Genomic DNA, 15867 nt, shown 5'->3' with positions numbered 1-15867 from the left:
AGATACCGGTCATCACCGACCTGTGTCTCCGTGTCCAACGCTGCGCGGTCCAGGCCACGGGTAGAGCGATGGGGACCATGGTTCTGCAGGAGCGAGCGCGGTGGCTCAACCTCGCCAGCCTGTCAGACAGAGAGAAGGACGACGTCCTGGACATGCCCATTGTCCCGGAGGGGATTTTTGGTTCCGCCCCAGCATCGATGCAACAACGGTGTGAAGCCAAAAAGAAGGAAGACGAAGCTCTCAAGCTCTGCCTCCCTCGCAAGCCCCCAGCTCCCTCTCCACCTGCGCAGCGTAAATCATTCGCGCAGGCTGCTTCCCGGGTTTCGCAGTTCAAAATACCGAAACATCCGAAGCCTCAGCCCGCCCCGCCGCCCGTGCCCGGTCGGCCCGGCTGGTTCAAGAAGCCCTCGGCCCCAGCTACAGCTCCGCCGGCACAGCCCGCGCAAGCTACCAGCCACCAGGCCAGGAAGAAAAAGAGAGCGGCCTGACCGCCCCTCTCGTCACCGGTGATGCAGCTGGAAGTTCCCTGTTCTCCAGCTCCACCTGTTTGGCTTCCGAGCGTGCACTCCGGGGCCCCCCACGCCCCCATCTCCCAGCTGCCACGGACCGTGCCAGAGCAGACCGGGAGAGACGGACATCTGACGGCAGAGGGTTCAGCGGTTGCCCCTCTCCCATGTCCACAAGCACGCACACACACACAAGTTTTCATAAAGAAAATAAAATGTGTCCCGCTGTCGCATCCGGGCCGAGTGCCGAGGGCGCAGCTAATAAAAGCCAAAACTATAAAAATAAACAGCGCGGTGGCGGCACCTGCTGTCCCACCCCCGGGGAAAGCTGCGGCTTTTCCCGGGGTGAGGGCAGTGAGGTCCCCGTCACTGCGTTGTCCTCCCGGGCCAAAGTGCACAGCACCGCCCAGAGGCCATGTCAGTTTTCCACCACGAGAGGGCGCCACCGCACCGCGGTTGGGACCTCTCATGGTGGAAGAGCTGCAGCGCGTCTCACCTCTCTGCCGCAGGTGGCAGAGGTGGGCTGCGCTCGCAGCTTCGCCCTGGGTGTTGAAGACGATTTTGAGGGGTTACAGGCTGCAGTTTGCCGCTGTTCCCCCTCGATTCGCCGGCATAATACACTCCCAGGCTCAGGGAGAGTCAGCTCGTGTTTTGCAAGAGGAAATCCTCTCACTGTTAAACAAAGGAGCAATCTGTGTCGTTCCTCCCGCACAGTGTCAGAGCGGTTTTTACTCCAGGTACTTTCTGGTCCCAAAACGGGGGGGGAGTGGTATTCGCCCTATCCTGGATCTACGTGCTCTGAACAAATTTCTCAGGAAATACAAGTTCAGGATGCTCACACACGCATCCCTGCTGCGCCTGGTGCGACAGAACGATTGGTTCACTTCTGTCGATCTGAAAGACGCGTATTTCCACATTCCAATATATCCTCCCCACAGAAAGTATCTGAGGTTCGCTTTCCAGGGGACGTGCTACGAGTACCGCGTGCTCCCATTCGGTCTGTCTTTAAGCCCGAGGGTGTTCGTCCGGTGCACGGAAGCGGCGATAGCCCCACTGAGACAGCAGGGCATTCGCTTGGCCACATATCTGGACGATTGGCTGCTTTTGGCACAATCGAGGCAGGAGGCCATGGCGCATACGCGTATTCTCACACGGCACCTATTAGACCTGGGTTTTGTGATAAACGCGGAAAAGAGCATGCTGTGCCCGACACAGGACATAATCTTTCTGGGATTATCCCTGGACACGGTGATTTTCACGGCGCGCCTCTCGGCGGAGCGAGTGAGAGCTTTCAGAGCATGTCTCGCGCTTTTCCATCCAGGCAAATCTGTTCAATTCAGATTGTGTCTTCGATTACTCGGACTGATGGCGTCAGCCATTCTCGTGGTTCGTCTCGGTCGCCTCCACATGCGGGAATTCCAGCTCTGGGTGGCCTCATGCGGGCTGGATCCCGTGCGTCATGGCGCACGGAGAGTGTTGGTTACGCCGGGGTGCGTCAGGGCACTGCGCCACTGGCGAGCCCCGTCGTTTCTGACCCGCGGGGTGCCCATGGGCTCTGTCCTGTCCAGGAAGGTGGTCACTACGGACGCCAGCCTGACAGGGTGGGGCGGAATTCACGAGGGCCGGTCAGTGAGGGGCCGCTGGAGTGTGGACCTCCAGCGGTCTCACATAAATTTTCTGGAACTTTCAGCGGTGTTCCTCTCCCTGAAACACTTCCTTCCGTCTCTCATGGGCCATCATGTCCTGGTGAGGACGGACAATACGACGACGGTAGCGTACATCAACCGCCAAGGGGGGTTGCGCTCTCGTCAGTTGCACATGCTGGCACGCAGACTGATCCTGTGGAGCTGCGGTCGTCTCCTCTCCCTGAGGGCGACGCACGTCCCGGGAGCTCTGAACACGGGCGCGGACCTGTTGTCCAGGGGCGCGCCGGTATACGGGGAGTGGACTCTGCACCCAGAGATTGTGGAACAGATATGGGCCCGTTATGGTCGGGCCGCGGTGGATCTGTTCGCGTCAAGAGGAAACGCGCAGTGCGCGCTGTTTTACTCTCTGCGCAACCTGGATGCTCCCCTCGGCATAGACGCACTAGCGCACGTCTGGCCGCACGAGCTTCTTTACGCGTTCCCTCCCCTGGCCCTGATACCCCCCACTCTGTCCAGAGTGAGGGACCACGGCCACGCGCTGATTCTGATAGCTCCGCATTGGCCTGCAATGCATTGGCTGGCGGAGATATATCGGTTGCTGTGCGTGCAACCATGGCAGCTCCCGCTGCGCAGGGACCTGTTATCACAGGGGGGGGGGACGGTTTTCCACCCGCACCCAGAACGCCTGGCGCTGTGGGTTTGGCCCCTGAGTGGTTCAATTTGTCAGCTGTGGGACTCCCACAGCGTGTGATTTCCACTATACAAAGTGCTCGAGCCTCTTCCACTAGGTCTCTGTATGACTGTAAGTGGAGAGTGTTTGAGGACTGGTGTCACAGAAATGGCCACGTTCCTTTTCAGTGTCCAGTAGGTGTGATATTGTCATTCTTACAGGACCTGATTGACAAACGAAAAGCCTTCTCCACAGTTAAAGTGTACTTGGCAGCTATAGCCGCCTGTCACGTGGGGTTTGGGAAACAAACAGCGAGCCAGCACCCGCTGGTTTGCCGTTTTATGAAGGGAGCGCGCAGGCTTCTCCCCGTGTCCAGACCGCTGGTGCCACCATGGGATCTGGCTGTGGTTCTGGAGGGGCTCAAGGGTCCTCCTTTTGAGCCGCTGGGGGGAGCAGGCTTGAAACACCTGTCTCTCAAGACAGTGTTGTTACTGGCTCTGGCTTCGGCTAAACGGGTTAGTGACATCCATGCGCTTTCGGTGCATCCATCATGCACTCAGCTTTACCCGGGGGATGTGAGGATGATTTTGAAGCCCAACCCGGCCTTTGTGCCTAAGGTAGTGGGCTCATGTTCTCCTATTGACCTTGTGGCCTTTGCTGCCTCGCCTGGAGAGCAGCGGTCACATGCGTTATGTCCAGTCCGTGCGGTGCGCACTTACATGGACAGGACTAAGGGTTTCAGGAGGAGCGATCAGCTGTTTGTCTCCTGGGCTAATCCTCATAAGGGGAAACCTGTCACAAAGCAGCGCCTGTCCCACTGGGTCGTGGAGGCGATTGCTTTGGCTTATACGAGTCAGGGTTTGCAGACACCTGCGGGTCTGCGGGCGCACTCGACTCGGGGCTTGGCCGCATCCTGGGCCTTATTCAGGGGAGTTTCTGTTCAGGACATCTGTGCTGCAGCGAGTTGGTCCTCGCCTCTCACTTTTGTCCGTTTTTATATGCTGGACGTCTCCGCTCCGTGCGTGGCACGCGCGGTTTTGCTGTCCTGATTGGAACAGAGTACCTTTTCCCTGTGGGTTGGTGGACGCTCGATAAGCTTGTCTGGCAATACGGGAGCAACCATATCCCATAGTGAGACATCGAACGAAATATTATGAAAGAGAACTTTAGGTTATTTACATAACCCCGGTTCTCTGAGTAATATGAGTGAGATGTCTCACCAGACTACCCTTCTTGCTTGGGCGAGTGAGAAGAGGTGCTTATCTTGAATGAGGGTGGTGCCGTCCGCATGAGCTATTTAAGGTAGGTGGGACTACCTGTGGCGGACGGACACGTTCACCAGCCAATCAGGATTGGCGTAATGAGATAAATGCTTCTGAGGGCTGCAGCGAGGCGTGCATCCCATAGTGAGACATCTCACTCATATTACTCAGAGAACCGGGGTTATGTAAATAACCTAAAGTTACTCGTGTTAACAACAAGTGCAGCTTAATATGCAGTTAGTGTATCTATTTACAGAGCAGCCAAACACACTTGGGTTGTTTTATTAAATAAACTCAGGCCATAATAATTGCATAATAATAATAATTGTGTTTTCTGATTTCAAGCTGCGTAAATAGTTTTTATCACAACAGGGCACAGTGCAGTTGCTGAGAAGTTGTAGGTGCGCAGTTAATCTGTTGAGGCTCTTCATCCAACATGGTGCTCACTGTGGCTGCTCCCTTTTGTTCCATTACTCCCTGCAATATTTAAAAGTTTACTTTTAAATATTGCAGTTTACTACTTCACAATAAAGGCCACTCTATGTTACATCAGTATAATTCTTTTAATATGAGGCAGCAGCACGTCCATCAATACAACCCTGATACGGTTGTGAAAGAGTAAATAGTGAACAGTGAAGCTGATACCAATGACATGAAATTAATAACATCAATGCTGTATTGTGTCCGGGGAATCCCGCATCATGTTTATCAGATTTGTGCAGCTGTCTGTGGAGCCACAAAATGGCTTTAGACAACTTTTTCCACATATGCAGTAGTGCTCCCTGAGTTTTCTGTTGCAGATGTGTAAAATTGGTCAAGTTCCCCTTTGAAGTCCAGTATTGTCACATATTTGTGGCTACTTGATCTCAACCCTACCTTGGAAGTCCATCAGTTAAAAGTTACTAACAATCATCTTAAAAATATGGTTGACCTTCTTGACAAGTTTCATCTTACTCATCAGACACAGTTTTCAGCAGTGTCCCCTCCAAAAACAGGCATAGTTGCTAATCAACACATCTGATCAGCATTCGTATAATCAATCCACTGATCAGAATTCCAGACACAGCCGCCAGGTTCAACCACCACCCTAAAACACGCATACACTCTTTTTTTTTCTCCCCCAAGCCAATCAATGTATTGATCACCACCTCTGATGTGATATTCAGCTGATCAGATGCTACCTGCCGTGAACTAGGGATCAATGCCTGATAAACGAGAAGAAAAACACTCGTTTATCACCCTGGAGATGAACGGATATCATTTTTCTCTCAATTTCTCTCCTATTGACTCTGAGACTGCTCCCAGGCACCACCAATCAATCACAGATGTGTAGTTGAAGGGGGATAATGGCTGGGAGGAAAATATAGGTGGAGTAGTCATTGACACCATATTAAGATATACAGACAAGATAAACTAAGAGGTAATTTTTCTCCACTCAGAGGGGGAAAAAACAGACAGCTGTCTCTGTTAAGGAGGACTGGAGATGGAGCTCATTGGAGGTGTGGAAAACAAATGTCTCCATTTAAGTTTTAAACACATTCAAACACTGATAACGTATTTTTTATGATCCTTGGCTTGACCGTATTGGAACTAACCGACAGTATAATTGAATGTATAACAAAATAATTTCTTTAATTAATCCATCAATATTATTTTTTATTAATTTTGACACATTTGAGAGACATGTTATAGGAGCAACACAGACAAATCTAACCATGAGGGGATTCTGGATGTGGTGCATCTCTAAAGCAATGCAACTTGTCACAAATAAAAAATAAAAAGCTAAAATGCCTTTGTTATATTTACCATTGGAGCTGAGTCCCACCCGCATGGCACCATCCTCGCTGATATCATGAAGTCTGGTGGTCAGAGGTTTTGTGTCAAATGGTATCCTGTCCTCCTCAAGCCCATTCAGAAACAGACTGACACGCCTGTCATGGACCTGGAAATCAGTCAGGACGTTTACCATTAAGAATAAAGTCTTTATATTTAGACAGTACAGCAAATATTAAATCGTTTCTGTAGACAGATCAAATAGAGTAACACATTTCAAAATGAAAAACAGGATTAACCACAAAAAAACAACACATCTTTATGTCTCCCTTACACTGCATGTTGAAAATGTGATTAGGATGAGGAAGGTACCAGCACTGACTTGCTATATGGTTACTTTTGTCTAATAACATCTATTCTATATACTGCATTTTGGGAGAAACAGCACAATTGTGATCAATTAATAAATAAGATTTTACATGAAGCATCATTGGATAAAATTAAGAGTCCCAAGCCCCACAATATAACCTAGGAACATGTAAGGGAGCGGCCTGAGAGAGCGGCCTGAGGGGCATATGCAGCAGAAAAGGCCGAGCAGCAGGTTACTTCTGTAACACACAATGTCTCCAAGAGTGGCAGCTGGTCTGTGTGTGCATATGTGCATCTATCTACAAAAGATTATGCACACACCATTAGTGTGATTTTTGCATATCTATGCATGTGTGTGTTTGTGTATGTGCGCATGTGTGTGTGTGTGTGTGTGTGTGTGTGTGTGTGTGTGTGTGTGTGTGTGTGTGTGTGTGTGTGTGTGTGTGTGTGTGTATGAGACCGTGTGTGAATTATACATACGGCTAATCTTCCAGCTCGTTTCCCCCAGTAGCAGAAGAGCCTCAGGCTAAACTACCTCAGCCGCAAATTAGCTTTCTGTTTGACCAAAAATCTCCTCTCCGCTCTTTTCCTCTGTCCTTTCCCGATCTGCTGCATGAATATTAAAAACTGCACAGCAGACAACATCGTCAAAGCAGGAGCAGCTTCCTTTCACATCAAACCCAGGCAAAAAGAAAGACGCCTCCATAAGAGGGGCTCTCCCCTCAAAAAAACTTTAATGTGCCCTGTCCTACTCTCTCTTTGCCCCATCTCCAAATCCTGTGTTTGGGAAGCACACTGTGGGACCACTGATAAACATGACTCTCGCAGTCTTACTAGAATTCCCCTCTCCTTCATCTTTCTCACGTCTCCCTTCTGCTCTGGACCTCCTTGCTTTGTCCTTTCTCCTCCTCATCAGGTCATTTGGTTCCTTCACCTTCTTATTTTGAGTTTCCTCACTTTTTTTTATTTGCCCCCCCCACCCCTCTCTCGCTCTCGATCTCTTGCTATTTTTCATATTCTCTTCTCTCTCTGTCCACAACTTCCCCCTCTCATCTCCCTTCCTGTCTCTTTCCCTCATGTTTATCTTGCCCTGTCGCTCTCACTTGTTGTCAGCTCTTTAGGGAAGTTGAAAAGGTGTGAGGAGGGAAATAAGTCCAAGTCAAAAAACGCCTTTAGGGGATGAAGGCAGGCCCAGACAAGTGTCTGCCTCTCAGAGGATAGTTAAGACGCCCAGACAGACACTTTCATGATGGCTGATTGAAGACTGGCAAGCGCATGAGAGCACAAGAGTGAGCACAGGAGAGAATAAGAGTTTTAAAAAAAAGAAAAGAGAAAAAAAGAGACAGGAGGGAGAAAAAGAAAAGTCAGAGAGCGGGTGTAAGAGACGCGCGCTAGAAAAGGGCCCACTTTAGGAATCTCTAAGCTGAGCTGTGTGGCTCTTGGGGAGATGTGAGGCAGTTGTCAGGCCTGATGTAAATGAATCCTGAAGCGCTTCATCCTCCTTAGCTGCCACGCGCCCTTTTGAAACACAGCCAACTCCCCTTTGTTAGCTTTCACAAACACTTTCCCTCCATTTTTTCCTGTCTCCGTCCATCTGTATTTTTACCTTCTTCTTTCCTCAACCTCTTTGTGTCTTTTAGTCAGTATAACTTCAGAAATAGGAGTTAAATAATTCTGTAGTGGTGATAACTAGTCTCATTTGGACTGTGTCCACTAAGTCCAGAGGAAAGGAAAGGACTACTTTAAACTCTACCTATCCTCTCCCTTATTTACACAGGATTTGCCATTTTGTGAAGTCTTTTACCAACGCACTCAAAGGCACCATCACTGCAAATATTTTAGCAATCAAATGCACTTCAAATGTTTTTCTCCACAACAATCCACAGTTCAAAGATATTCAGTTTACTGTCATAAAAGCTAAAAAAAAAAAACAGAAAATACTCAGATTTGAGACGCTGGAACCAGAGCATTTGAAAATGTTCTTAAAAAATTACTCAAAATGAATTTTTTTTAAATCAAAATAGATGGCGATTAATTTAACAGTTGGCAACTAACCACTGAGCCATAATAGAGCCATACAAGTAATTATCACTTACTGCATCAACTTAGTTAATTAACAACAGTATAATTTTGTTATATATGATGTATGTGTTTTAGTCAAAGTTAGCGCGTTAATAAAGCGTTAACACAAATTGATTTTAACAGCATTATTTTTTTAAACGCACGATTAACACACGGACGTTGTGTTTGACCCTTGTCCCAGCCTGTAGTTTGGAAATAAGGAAGCGATGCAGCAGTAACGTTTTGGATAACAAGCAGAAATGGATAAATCAACTAATTGTTACAGCTCTATTTCATGTAGGCTATTCTTTATGTCTCTAGCATTTATTTTTTCCTTTGCTCATTTCTCCTGCAAACTCAAACTCTGTCACATTAAGATAAAGCAGAAACTGGAAGGAGAGATGGGCTCAGCAGGTTCAATCCCGGGCCAGCCTGGATATTGCATCTTAACCCCTGTACTGTAGTCCCTGCCACCATTCATTACTCCAATAGTACCTGGCCTGCTTGCCAACAGTGAAAATGTTTACTACTGAAACATTCCTGCACAACTTACAGTAAAACTAACAATAGGCCTACTACAGCATTCTAATATTACATATTTCCACATTATATTCTATTACATCCATTGTAGCTTCATTTATTTTATGACTATTGATATTCTGTGACCAATGATGGCTATAACACTGCTAATGTTCACCACCTTCAGGAAGTGCTACAGGTATATCATATGATTATTAATTTAAAAAGCACCAAACCATATTTTTTTATCATGATTTTCTATTCCTTATTAAATAATTTCCTTCAACTTCGTTCTTAAAGGTTGTTGTGCTGTTATGGAGTTTAAAGCACCCTTTTCCTGTGCAAAACTCACTCCACTGGCAATGTTACCACCTAAGCCTCTCTAAAAGCCCAGGGAAACCCTGAGTGGAAAGCTTTTAGTGATCTGTAGACTGGCATTTTGACTAAAGCTCTTCTCGATTTTCACACTCCTGCCAAGCCATGGCTCAGTACACAGTGTGGACAGCAGTGTTTCCTCTAAGCTCACTCTGTAGATGTGGGCAACAAAAGTAAAGGGTGGTAGAGAAATTATACCATGAGTAAAAAAATAGCTCAAGTTTGCTGAAACTGTGACACAAAAACATACAGCCAATAATACAAATTAATAGACATTAGTATAACGTGGAAGTATTTTTTTTGTAACCAGCATTGAACAAAGAAAACCTACAGAGTTGTCTGTGCCTATTCTGTAAATGTAAAAAAAGGAATAGGGATTAAAAACCTGTGTTTTCAAATCATGTGTACATCAGATGCTAGAATTCTGCATTACAGACGACAAACTAATTTGTGCCTAACGATCTGCTTTACTGACCTTTTCTTTTCCTTTTTTTGGTCTGGTGAAATCTTGGATGGTTTGCATGTACAAGGGATAGATCGCTACTCAACAGCGAGTCACCATGATAGGTGAGGAGAGGAATTAGGTGTCAATGAGCCACAGCAACACTTCCTATTGACCTGGGTCATCTTCCAAGAACTTGAGCCAACCACTCAGTGACCTAAAGCACACATGTCCACACTGAGGACACGACAGATTATATTGCCAGCATGATTTTGCGGCATGGTATATCAAAATATCTGAGGTATACTTCTGTACTTGAATGTCATTCTTAATCTATTAGTGATTTTATTAATAACCAATCAAAAGACAAAATGCATGTCTGTGTCACTTGAAACTAAACTCCCAGCAATGTGAGCATATAGCTTTTAAATAGGCATAAAATGAACATTGGTTGTCATTTCATGTAAGCTGTTCCTTCATAAACTCTGTTTCAAACAGACAGCTGTCATGCTGCAATCACACACTGAAACTTTTCAATTCATCACAGTCCAAGAAAGGTTTACGGCAACACACTAAAATTCACCTGAATAATTCTCATTTCTCTAAGCAGCCAGACATTATCCAAATATCTGACATGCTGCAGACAGACGTAAAAATAACATTTTATTTATATGTGGAGAGGGGCTATCGTAGCTGTTGACTTTAAAAGCTCAGGAGTGACAGCTGGAGGTCAAACTAAATGCGAGAGACCTTAATGTTGAATAATACTGGAAACCAATTCTAGATACATATTTTACTGCTGCGCAACTATTATATTAACAGTTAAAGCAATGTAGAGCTCTACGCAGGAGCTTAATGCTGAATGTGTGTTTGTGTGGAGTGAATGTAAGCAGAAATTATGGCTGAAATAGAGAAGAGAAGCCCAGAGAAGCCCAGAGTACTGTCCCAGTTTGACCTTTCCCCACCTTTCCCCATGTCCTCCACATTTTTTCTCAACCAACCAGTTTACCTCACCAGCCCCTGTGCTCTTCTAATCCTGTCTACTCAACCCATTTATCATTCACCCCTTCATCTCACCTCCTATGTCCCCTTTTTTGTTTCTCTCATTTCTCTTTAGGGTACTTCCCTCTATCATTAGCTACCTCTCTTCCCTTTTGTCTCCTGTCCACCCTGTGACTCTGTTTTCTGTCTTCTCTGCAACTGCACTGCATATCCTGCTTTTCTGTGTGGGTTTTTCCTTATGCAAAGTTAATATCTAAAAATAAAGGGTGGTATATGTTGGGCTGATTTTGGCCTGTATCAACAAAACTTTTCACCATCTTCTTGTTCGACTTCTTACATCCCCTGCTCTATTCTCCTCAATTATTAGCAACTGTTCTCCCTCTTCCTCCTGTCAATCCTTCCATCTCTTCTTTTCATCCACCCATCTCAACCCTGCTGTCTTGAACTTCACTCACCCAGCTTTTGTTTTCTCGAACCCTCTCCTCTCGTGTTGCTCCTCTCATGCTTGTCTGTTCTTCCTCACCTATCTCCTCCTTTCCATTTAACCTCCTCTAATCCCTGACTCCCCATCTCTGGCCCCATGCATCCTGCATGACCAAACTCTCTTAACGCAGGCCCTCTCCTCCAGGCTGTACTACCCTGTTACTGACTGACATGCCACTCACTGATAACACACCTCATTCCACAGTCAGTGAAGCTGTCAATGGGGAGAGAGAGAGAGAGAGAGAGAGAGAGAGAGAGAGAGAGAGAGAGAGAGAGAGAGAGAGAGAGAGAGAGAGAGAGAGCGTGAGAAAGAAACTGACACATAGTAAAGGGAGGTTTGAGAGAAGAGTTTAGAGAAAGAGAGATTCACGTGTTGAGAGAAGAAAAGTGAATAAAAATTAAGTATTAGATATGAAAAAGACATGCACGAATACACTGAATAGACACTGGAAGGAAAACACTGTGTAAAATTAGAGAGAAGAGAGAAAAAAGAAACTGTAAATTGATTGAATCTACAGTTAATAGGTTGTAGTTAGAAGAAGTTATGTTATTTAAGAACATTATTTAATAACAAGTAAGGGTTATTGCAAAAAATGTGGGGTTTAATTGGGCTCAGGCTCATTAAATCATTCAGTGGAATGGGTTTGAGTAATGCAGTATTAAAACAGAAACAAAGTGAGTTCAAGTAGGGCTGGGTACAATTTTAGGCAGTTAATATTCAAGACAAGACAAAAGGGTGGCAAATATGCAAAAAAATACATTGAATTATATTGGGTAAAAAGAACGTAAGAAAACACTGGAGAGAAGGAGGAAATAGTCAGAACATGGAGAAAAAAACAGACCCATAACAATGAACGTGTAAGAGGAAAAGGAAAACATAAAAAAACACTGCAAGATGCTTGAAGTACACTCTTAATATTGTTGCCTATTGCAACGTTAATTTATTGTTCCTGTTTTAAACAGACAGGAATAATAATATTTGGCTTATTTATTTATTCATTCCTCATTTTCGTTGGCCAGTTGGTTGGTTTTGTTCAATTCAAGTTGAATAAAACCAACAAATCAACAAAGAAAAATGTAAAATTTTAAATGGTTGCTTATGAAATGCTTTTTTTAGAGCCAAGTTGCTTCTTTTGGGCTTGTTTCCTTTGGCCTTGTTGCTTGTTTTTCTTGCAAATTCCGGCAACACTGTGAGCAACCTGAACAGCCCCTTTTTCAGCTTGTACTTTATTTGCTTTCTTACAATTGTGTACAACAAAACACTATTTTTCTATGTCTTATTTGCACTTAAGGTGTCCACTGGCCAAAGTTCACAAAGCTCTTTGAATGTTCCTCTAAAAGTAACTTGAGAAGCAACAATCTCAATAAATTTACAAATTATTATCCATCATCTCAGAGCATCTCTCACGCTGCAATGAATGATAGCCTTTGAGAAATCACTAAAATCAAAAGCTACACTGTATTTGGAAAACTGAAAAAAAAACATCTCAATGATGATGTCAGCTTGGAAGACTTACACTGGGAATAAGATCATCTTAACCTGAAAATATTTTGGGGAAACAGGTTGATGACATTCACATATATTCCAGTGGTCCACATGTGAACTGCTGTTAGTACAATAAAAATGTAATGTGACTTAACGCATCACCAGCTCTCCACTTTTGCATCTCTAGACACACTGACACCCTTCTCTCTCTCTTTCTCTTGCTCTCCTGTTATTGCTCTCCCTCTCCTTGTTATTCACCCTCCAAGCCTCTCTCACCCTCTTTAAGTACCCCCCCATATTTGCCCTTACCTACTATGAACTGTTAGCAGCTCTGATGTACAGCCAATATTCTCTCTATCATATTAGGACGGCTGCAGTGTGTAAAGAAAGAGATAGGGAGAGGAAGAGAGGAGGAAAAGGAATAAAAGAATAGGAAGAGTGGGAGAGAGAGAGAGAGAGGACACATTTGTTCTACTCATCCCAGCGCTAAAAGATACAATTACCTCTCACAGCATATTATCCATGTTTTATACCAGCCCAGGGCCCCATGCCTTTGCCTTGCCGCGCTCACACCATGTAAGGCCCATAATTTAACACTAGCTATGACAGTTTATTTAAGAAAAGAAAATTGTCCCCAGGGAGATGGAGAGGGAGAGAGAGACAGTGTGTGTGTAAGGAAAATGAGAGGAAAAGAGGGAAGGACAAAGAAGATGGAGGGGGAGAGACAATGAAACAGGGGGGAGAGAAGGAGAGATAGATGAGGCAGAGAAAGAGAGAAAAGGAAAGTCGTCTTCAGGAAGAAAAAAAGCTGGGAGAAAAGATAAAGAGAGAAAAAGAGGTAGGGGGGACATATATATATAAGGTGACATGCCAACCTTTTAATAAAGACCATAAGTCTCTAAGACTTTTTGTTTCTAAGCAGAAAAGCAAAGAGAGGTCTGTTTTTTGTTTTTTTTTTAAGAGAGAGAGAGAGAGAGAGAGAGAGAGAGAGAGAGAGAGAGAGAGAGAGAGAGACATTCATGGGAAGTACAGAAGGACAGAGGAACATATACTGTACACTATCACATTGTGAGAGGACAGAGATGTGCAGACAAACTATAGGGGAGTTCTGCTGCCCAGTGCGTTTAGACGAGAAGTTTCATGTGTCAGAACTAGAAAGTATCAGGTTATGGATCCGTTCAGGCCTTTGTATTTTGGGCCAGATCGATTCGGATAGGTTCATATTTTTTCAAGTCTGTCTTAAAAGAACACTCACATGTGCAGATGTACATTAAAAAAAAGCTATTGGTTGCCGTAATTGTTCCTTCTGCCCATAAGGTCCGTCTCTAAAGTGATTTCATTATAAGTTATGGCAGACAAAACCTGAGAGCAGTAAAACATTTGACATATCAAAATGATGTTCATTTAGAAAGCTGTATGAGGCTCAGACAGCATGGGCCGATATAAGCCACTTTATGCAAGTCCTCTCCACAATGGAGCTGGCAACTGCAAAGTCAGCACGACCCATAGAGCCACAATGGTCACATTTATGGGAAATACACCAGGTTGAAATAAACCAGAGTTATCCTTTAAACGTGACAGTACCAGTTGGGTTCAATCAGGTTGGGCCTTAAAGACAGAGATAAGGACCAGTTTAAGGGTCTCAGTTTCAAGCCTGTGCAGGATTGTAGCATTAGGCAGAAACACTGGTTTGATATTGATATGATTTGTTCAGTGTTATTTATCTACAATATTCTGGTTATATTTTTTATTTGTTTTGTGATTAATAGCACTACTAACCTATGCCATGAAACTTGTACTTAAGCATGGATTTTTTTACCCTTGCTGCATACATTTTTATAACTCATATCTCAAAGCTCCAGTCTGAATGAAACCCCTAACCCTGGCTGTGCTAATGCCTTGATCTCACTAGCCACACTGCACACTGGCATGAAATACTGATGTAAAATAAATAAATAAATCAATGAATTTAAAGACAGAGAAACCTGAACCCCCCCCCCCACACACACACACACACACACACACACACACACACCTTTCTCTCTCTATCTCACTATGTAATTGATGCCAGTCTTGTGACCTTTCGCCTCCTGTGCCAGCAGGCAGAGGGCTAGCTTAGAGGTGTCCGCTTCACCCCTACGTAACAACCTTGCCTCACCTTCACACACATGCACACAACCACACATATGAACACACAAATGTAATTAAATGCACGCAAACACACACAAATAGCTAACAGCAGCATGCACAAAAAGTGCCCCCATGCCCATACTTATAGTCTGTGCACATGAAAACACACACACACACACTCACTCACGTCTCACAATCTGTCTCTGTCATGCTACGTGGGACAGAGAGAAAAGTGTGTATGTGTGTGACAACTTTCTTGTCGTTTTTGCCAGAGAGCCGCACACACGCTTTTTTGCTACTGCATGTATGTCATCAACCATTTACATCAGGTTTTGATGTGTCCCATTTATTCTTTCTCTTTATATCAAATGTTACATTACACTAGCAATAAACCAAACATACCTTACAGATGCTTTAAATTCATTACGCAGCCATCTTTAAGGCTCAAATATTGAAAAATTTGGAGTATGGTATATTGAGATAATTAACACTGCTGAAGAGGAATTCTGCACCAGCACTAAAATGGAGCCTTTACCAAAATCAAGAGAAAAGGGAGTTAGTCTTATTGTATCAAAGCCAGGTCAGATAACATGTTTATCTGTTCAACATCAAACACAGAGGAAGAGGAGAAGCAAGGAAGAGGAAGGACAGGGGTTTAGAAGAGTATGAGAATGGCAGAGAATGTGGAGCTGGCAGGAGAGTCGGACCGTTCTGTTTCTCCTTTCTTTTTCTCTCATTATAAATAGACAGGAGCCCTTTGAAAAAAAGAAACCTGCATTTTCTATTTAACAGTGCATGTGGTGTCAAAGTTATGCGTGTGTGTGTGTTTAATGGCAAGAAAGTAAAAAAAAATTTTTTTAAAAGGGACTGTGTGTACGTGGGCGCACACACAAGTGTTAAACATTCATGCTGCTGTGTTGGGTTGTGATGGGACCGGTGTGACTGGTTGTCCCTGCCACTGCCTCATCCGATAATGCTGATTTGTTCAGGCACTAACAGACGGACCCCTCTGGGGGTCCTCCAGGCACACAGTCAATCACTGGTACTCCAAAAGATAGTACTCCAAAGCTATTTAAATTGTGAATTATTTTCCTTTCTCTTCTTTCTGTCATTGGACACTTCTTTTTACTTTTTACCTCACTT

At 44.7% G+C, this 15867-nt stretch overlaps 1 protein-coding gene across 1 annotated transcript in view; it reads right to left on the bottom strand.

The window, feature by feature from the left end:
* Window positions 1-15867, bottom strand: part of ush2a (Usher syndrome 2A (autosomal recessive, mild)) — a 231796-nt gene that overhangs the window by 206612 nt on the left and 9317 nt on the right. Inside the window, 1 exon segment of the mRNA XM_062427527.1 lies at window positions 5891-6026. Coding sequence (XP_062283511.1) covers window positions 5891-6026 — 136 coding nt within the window.

The sequence above is a fragment of the Scomber scombrus genome, chromosome 1 (assembly GCF_963691925.1).
Source record: "Scomber scombrus chromosome 1, fScoSco1.1, whole genome shotgun sequence".
NCBI lineage: Eukaryota > Metazoa > Chordata > Actinopteri > Scombriformes > Scombridae > Scomber > Scomber scombrus.
This window is presented reverse-complemented; position numbering and strand designations above follow the sequence as displayed.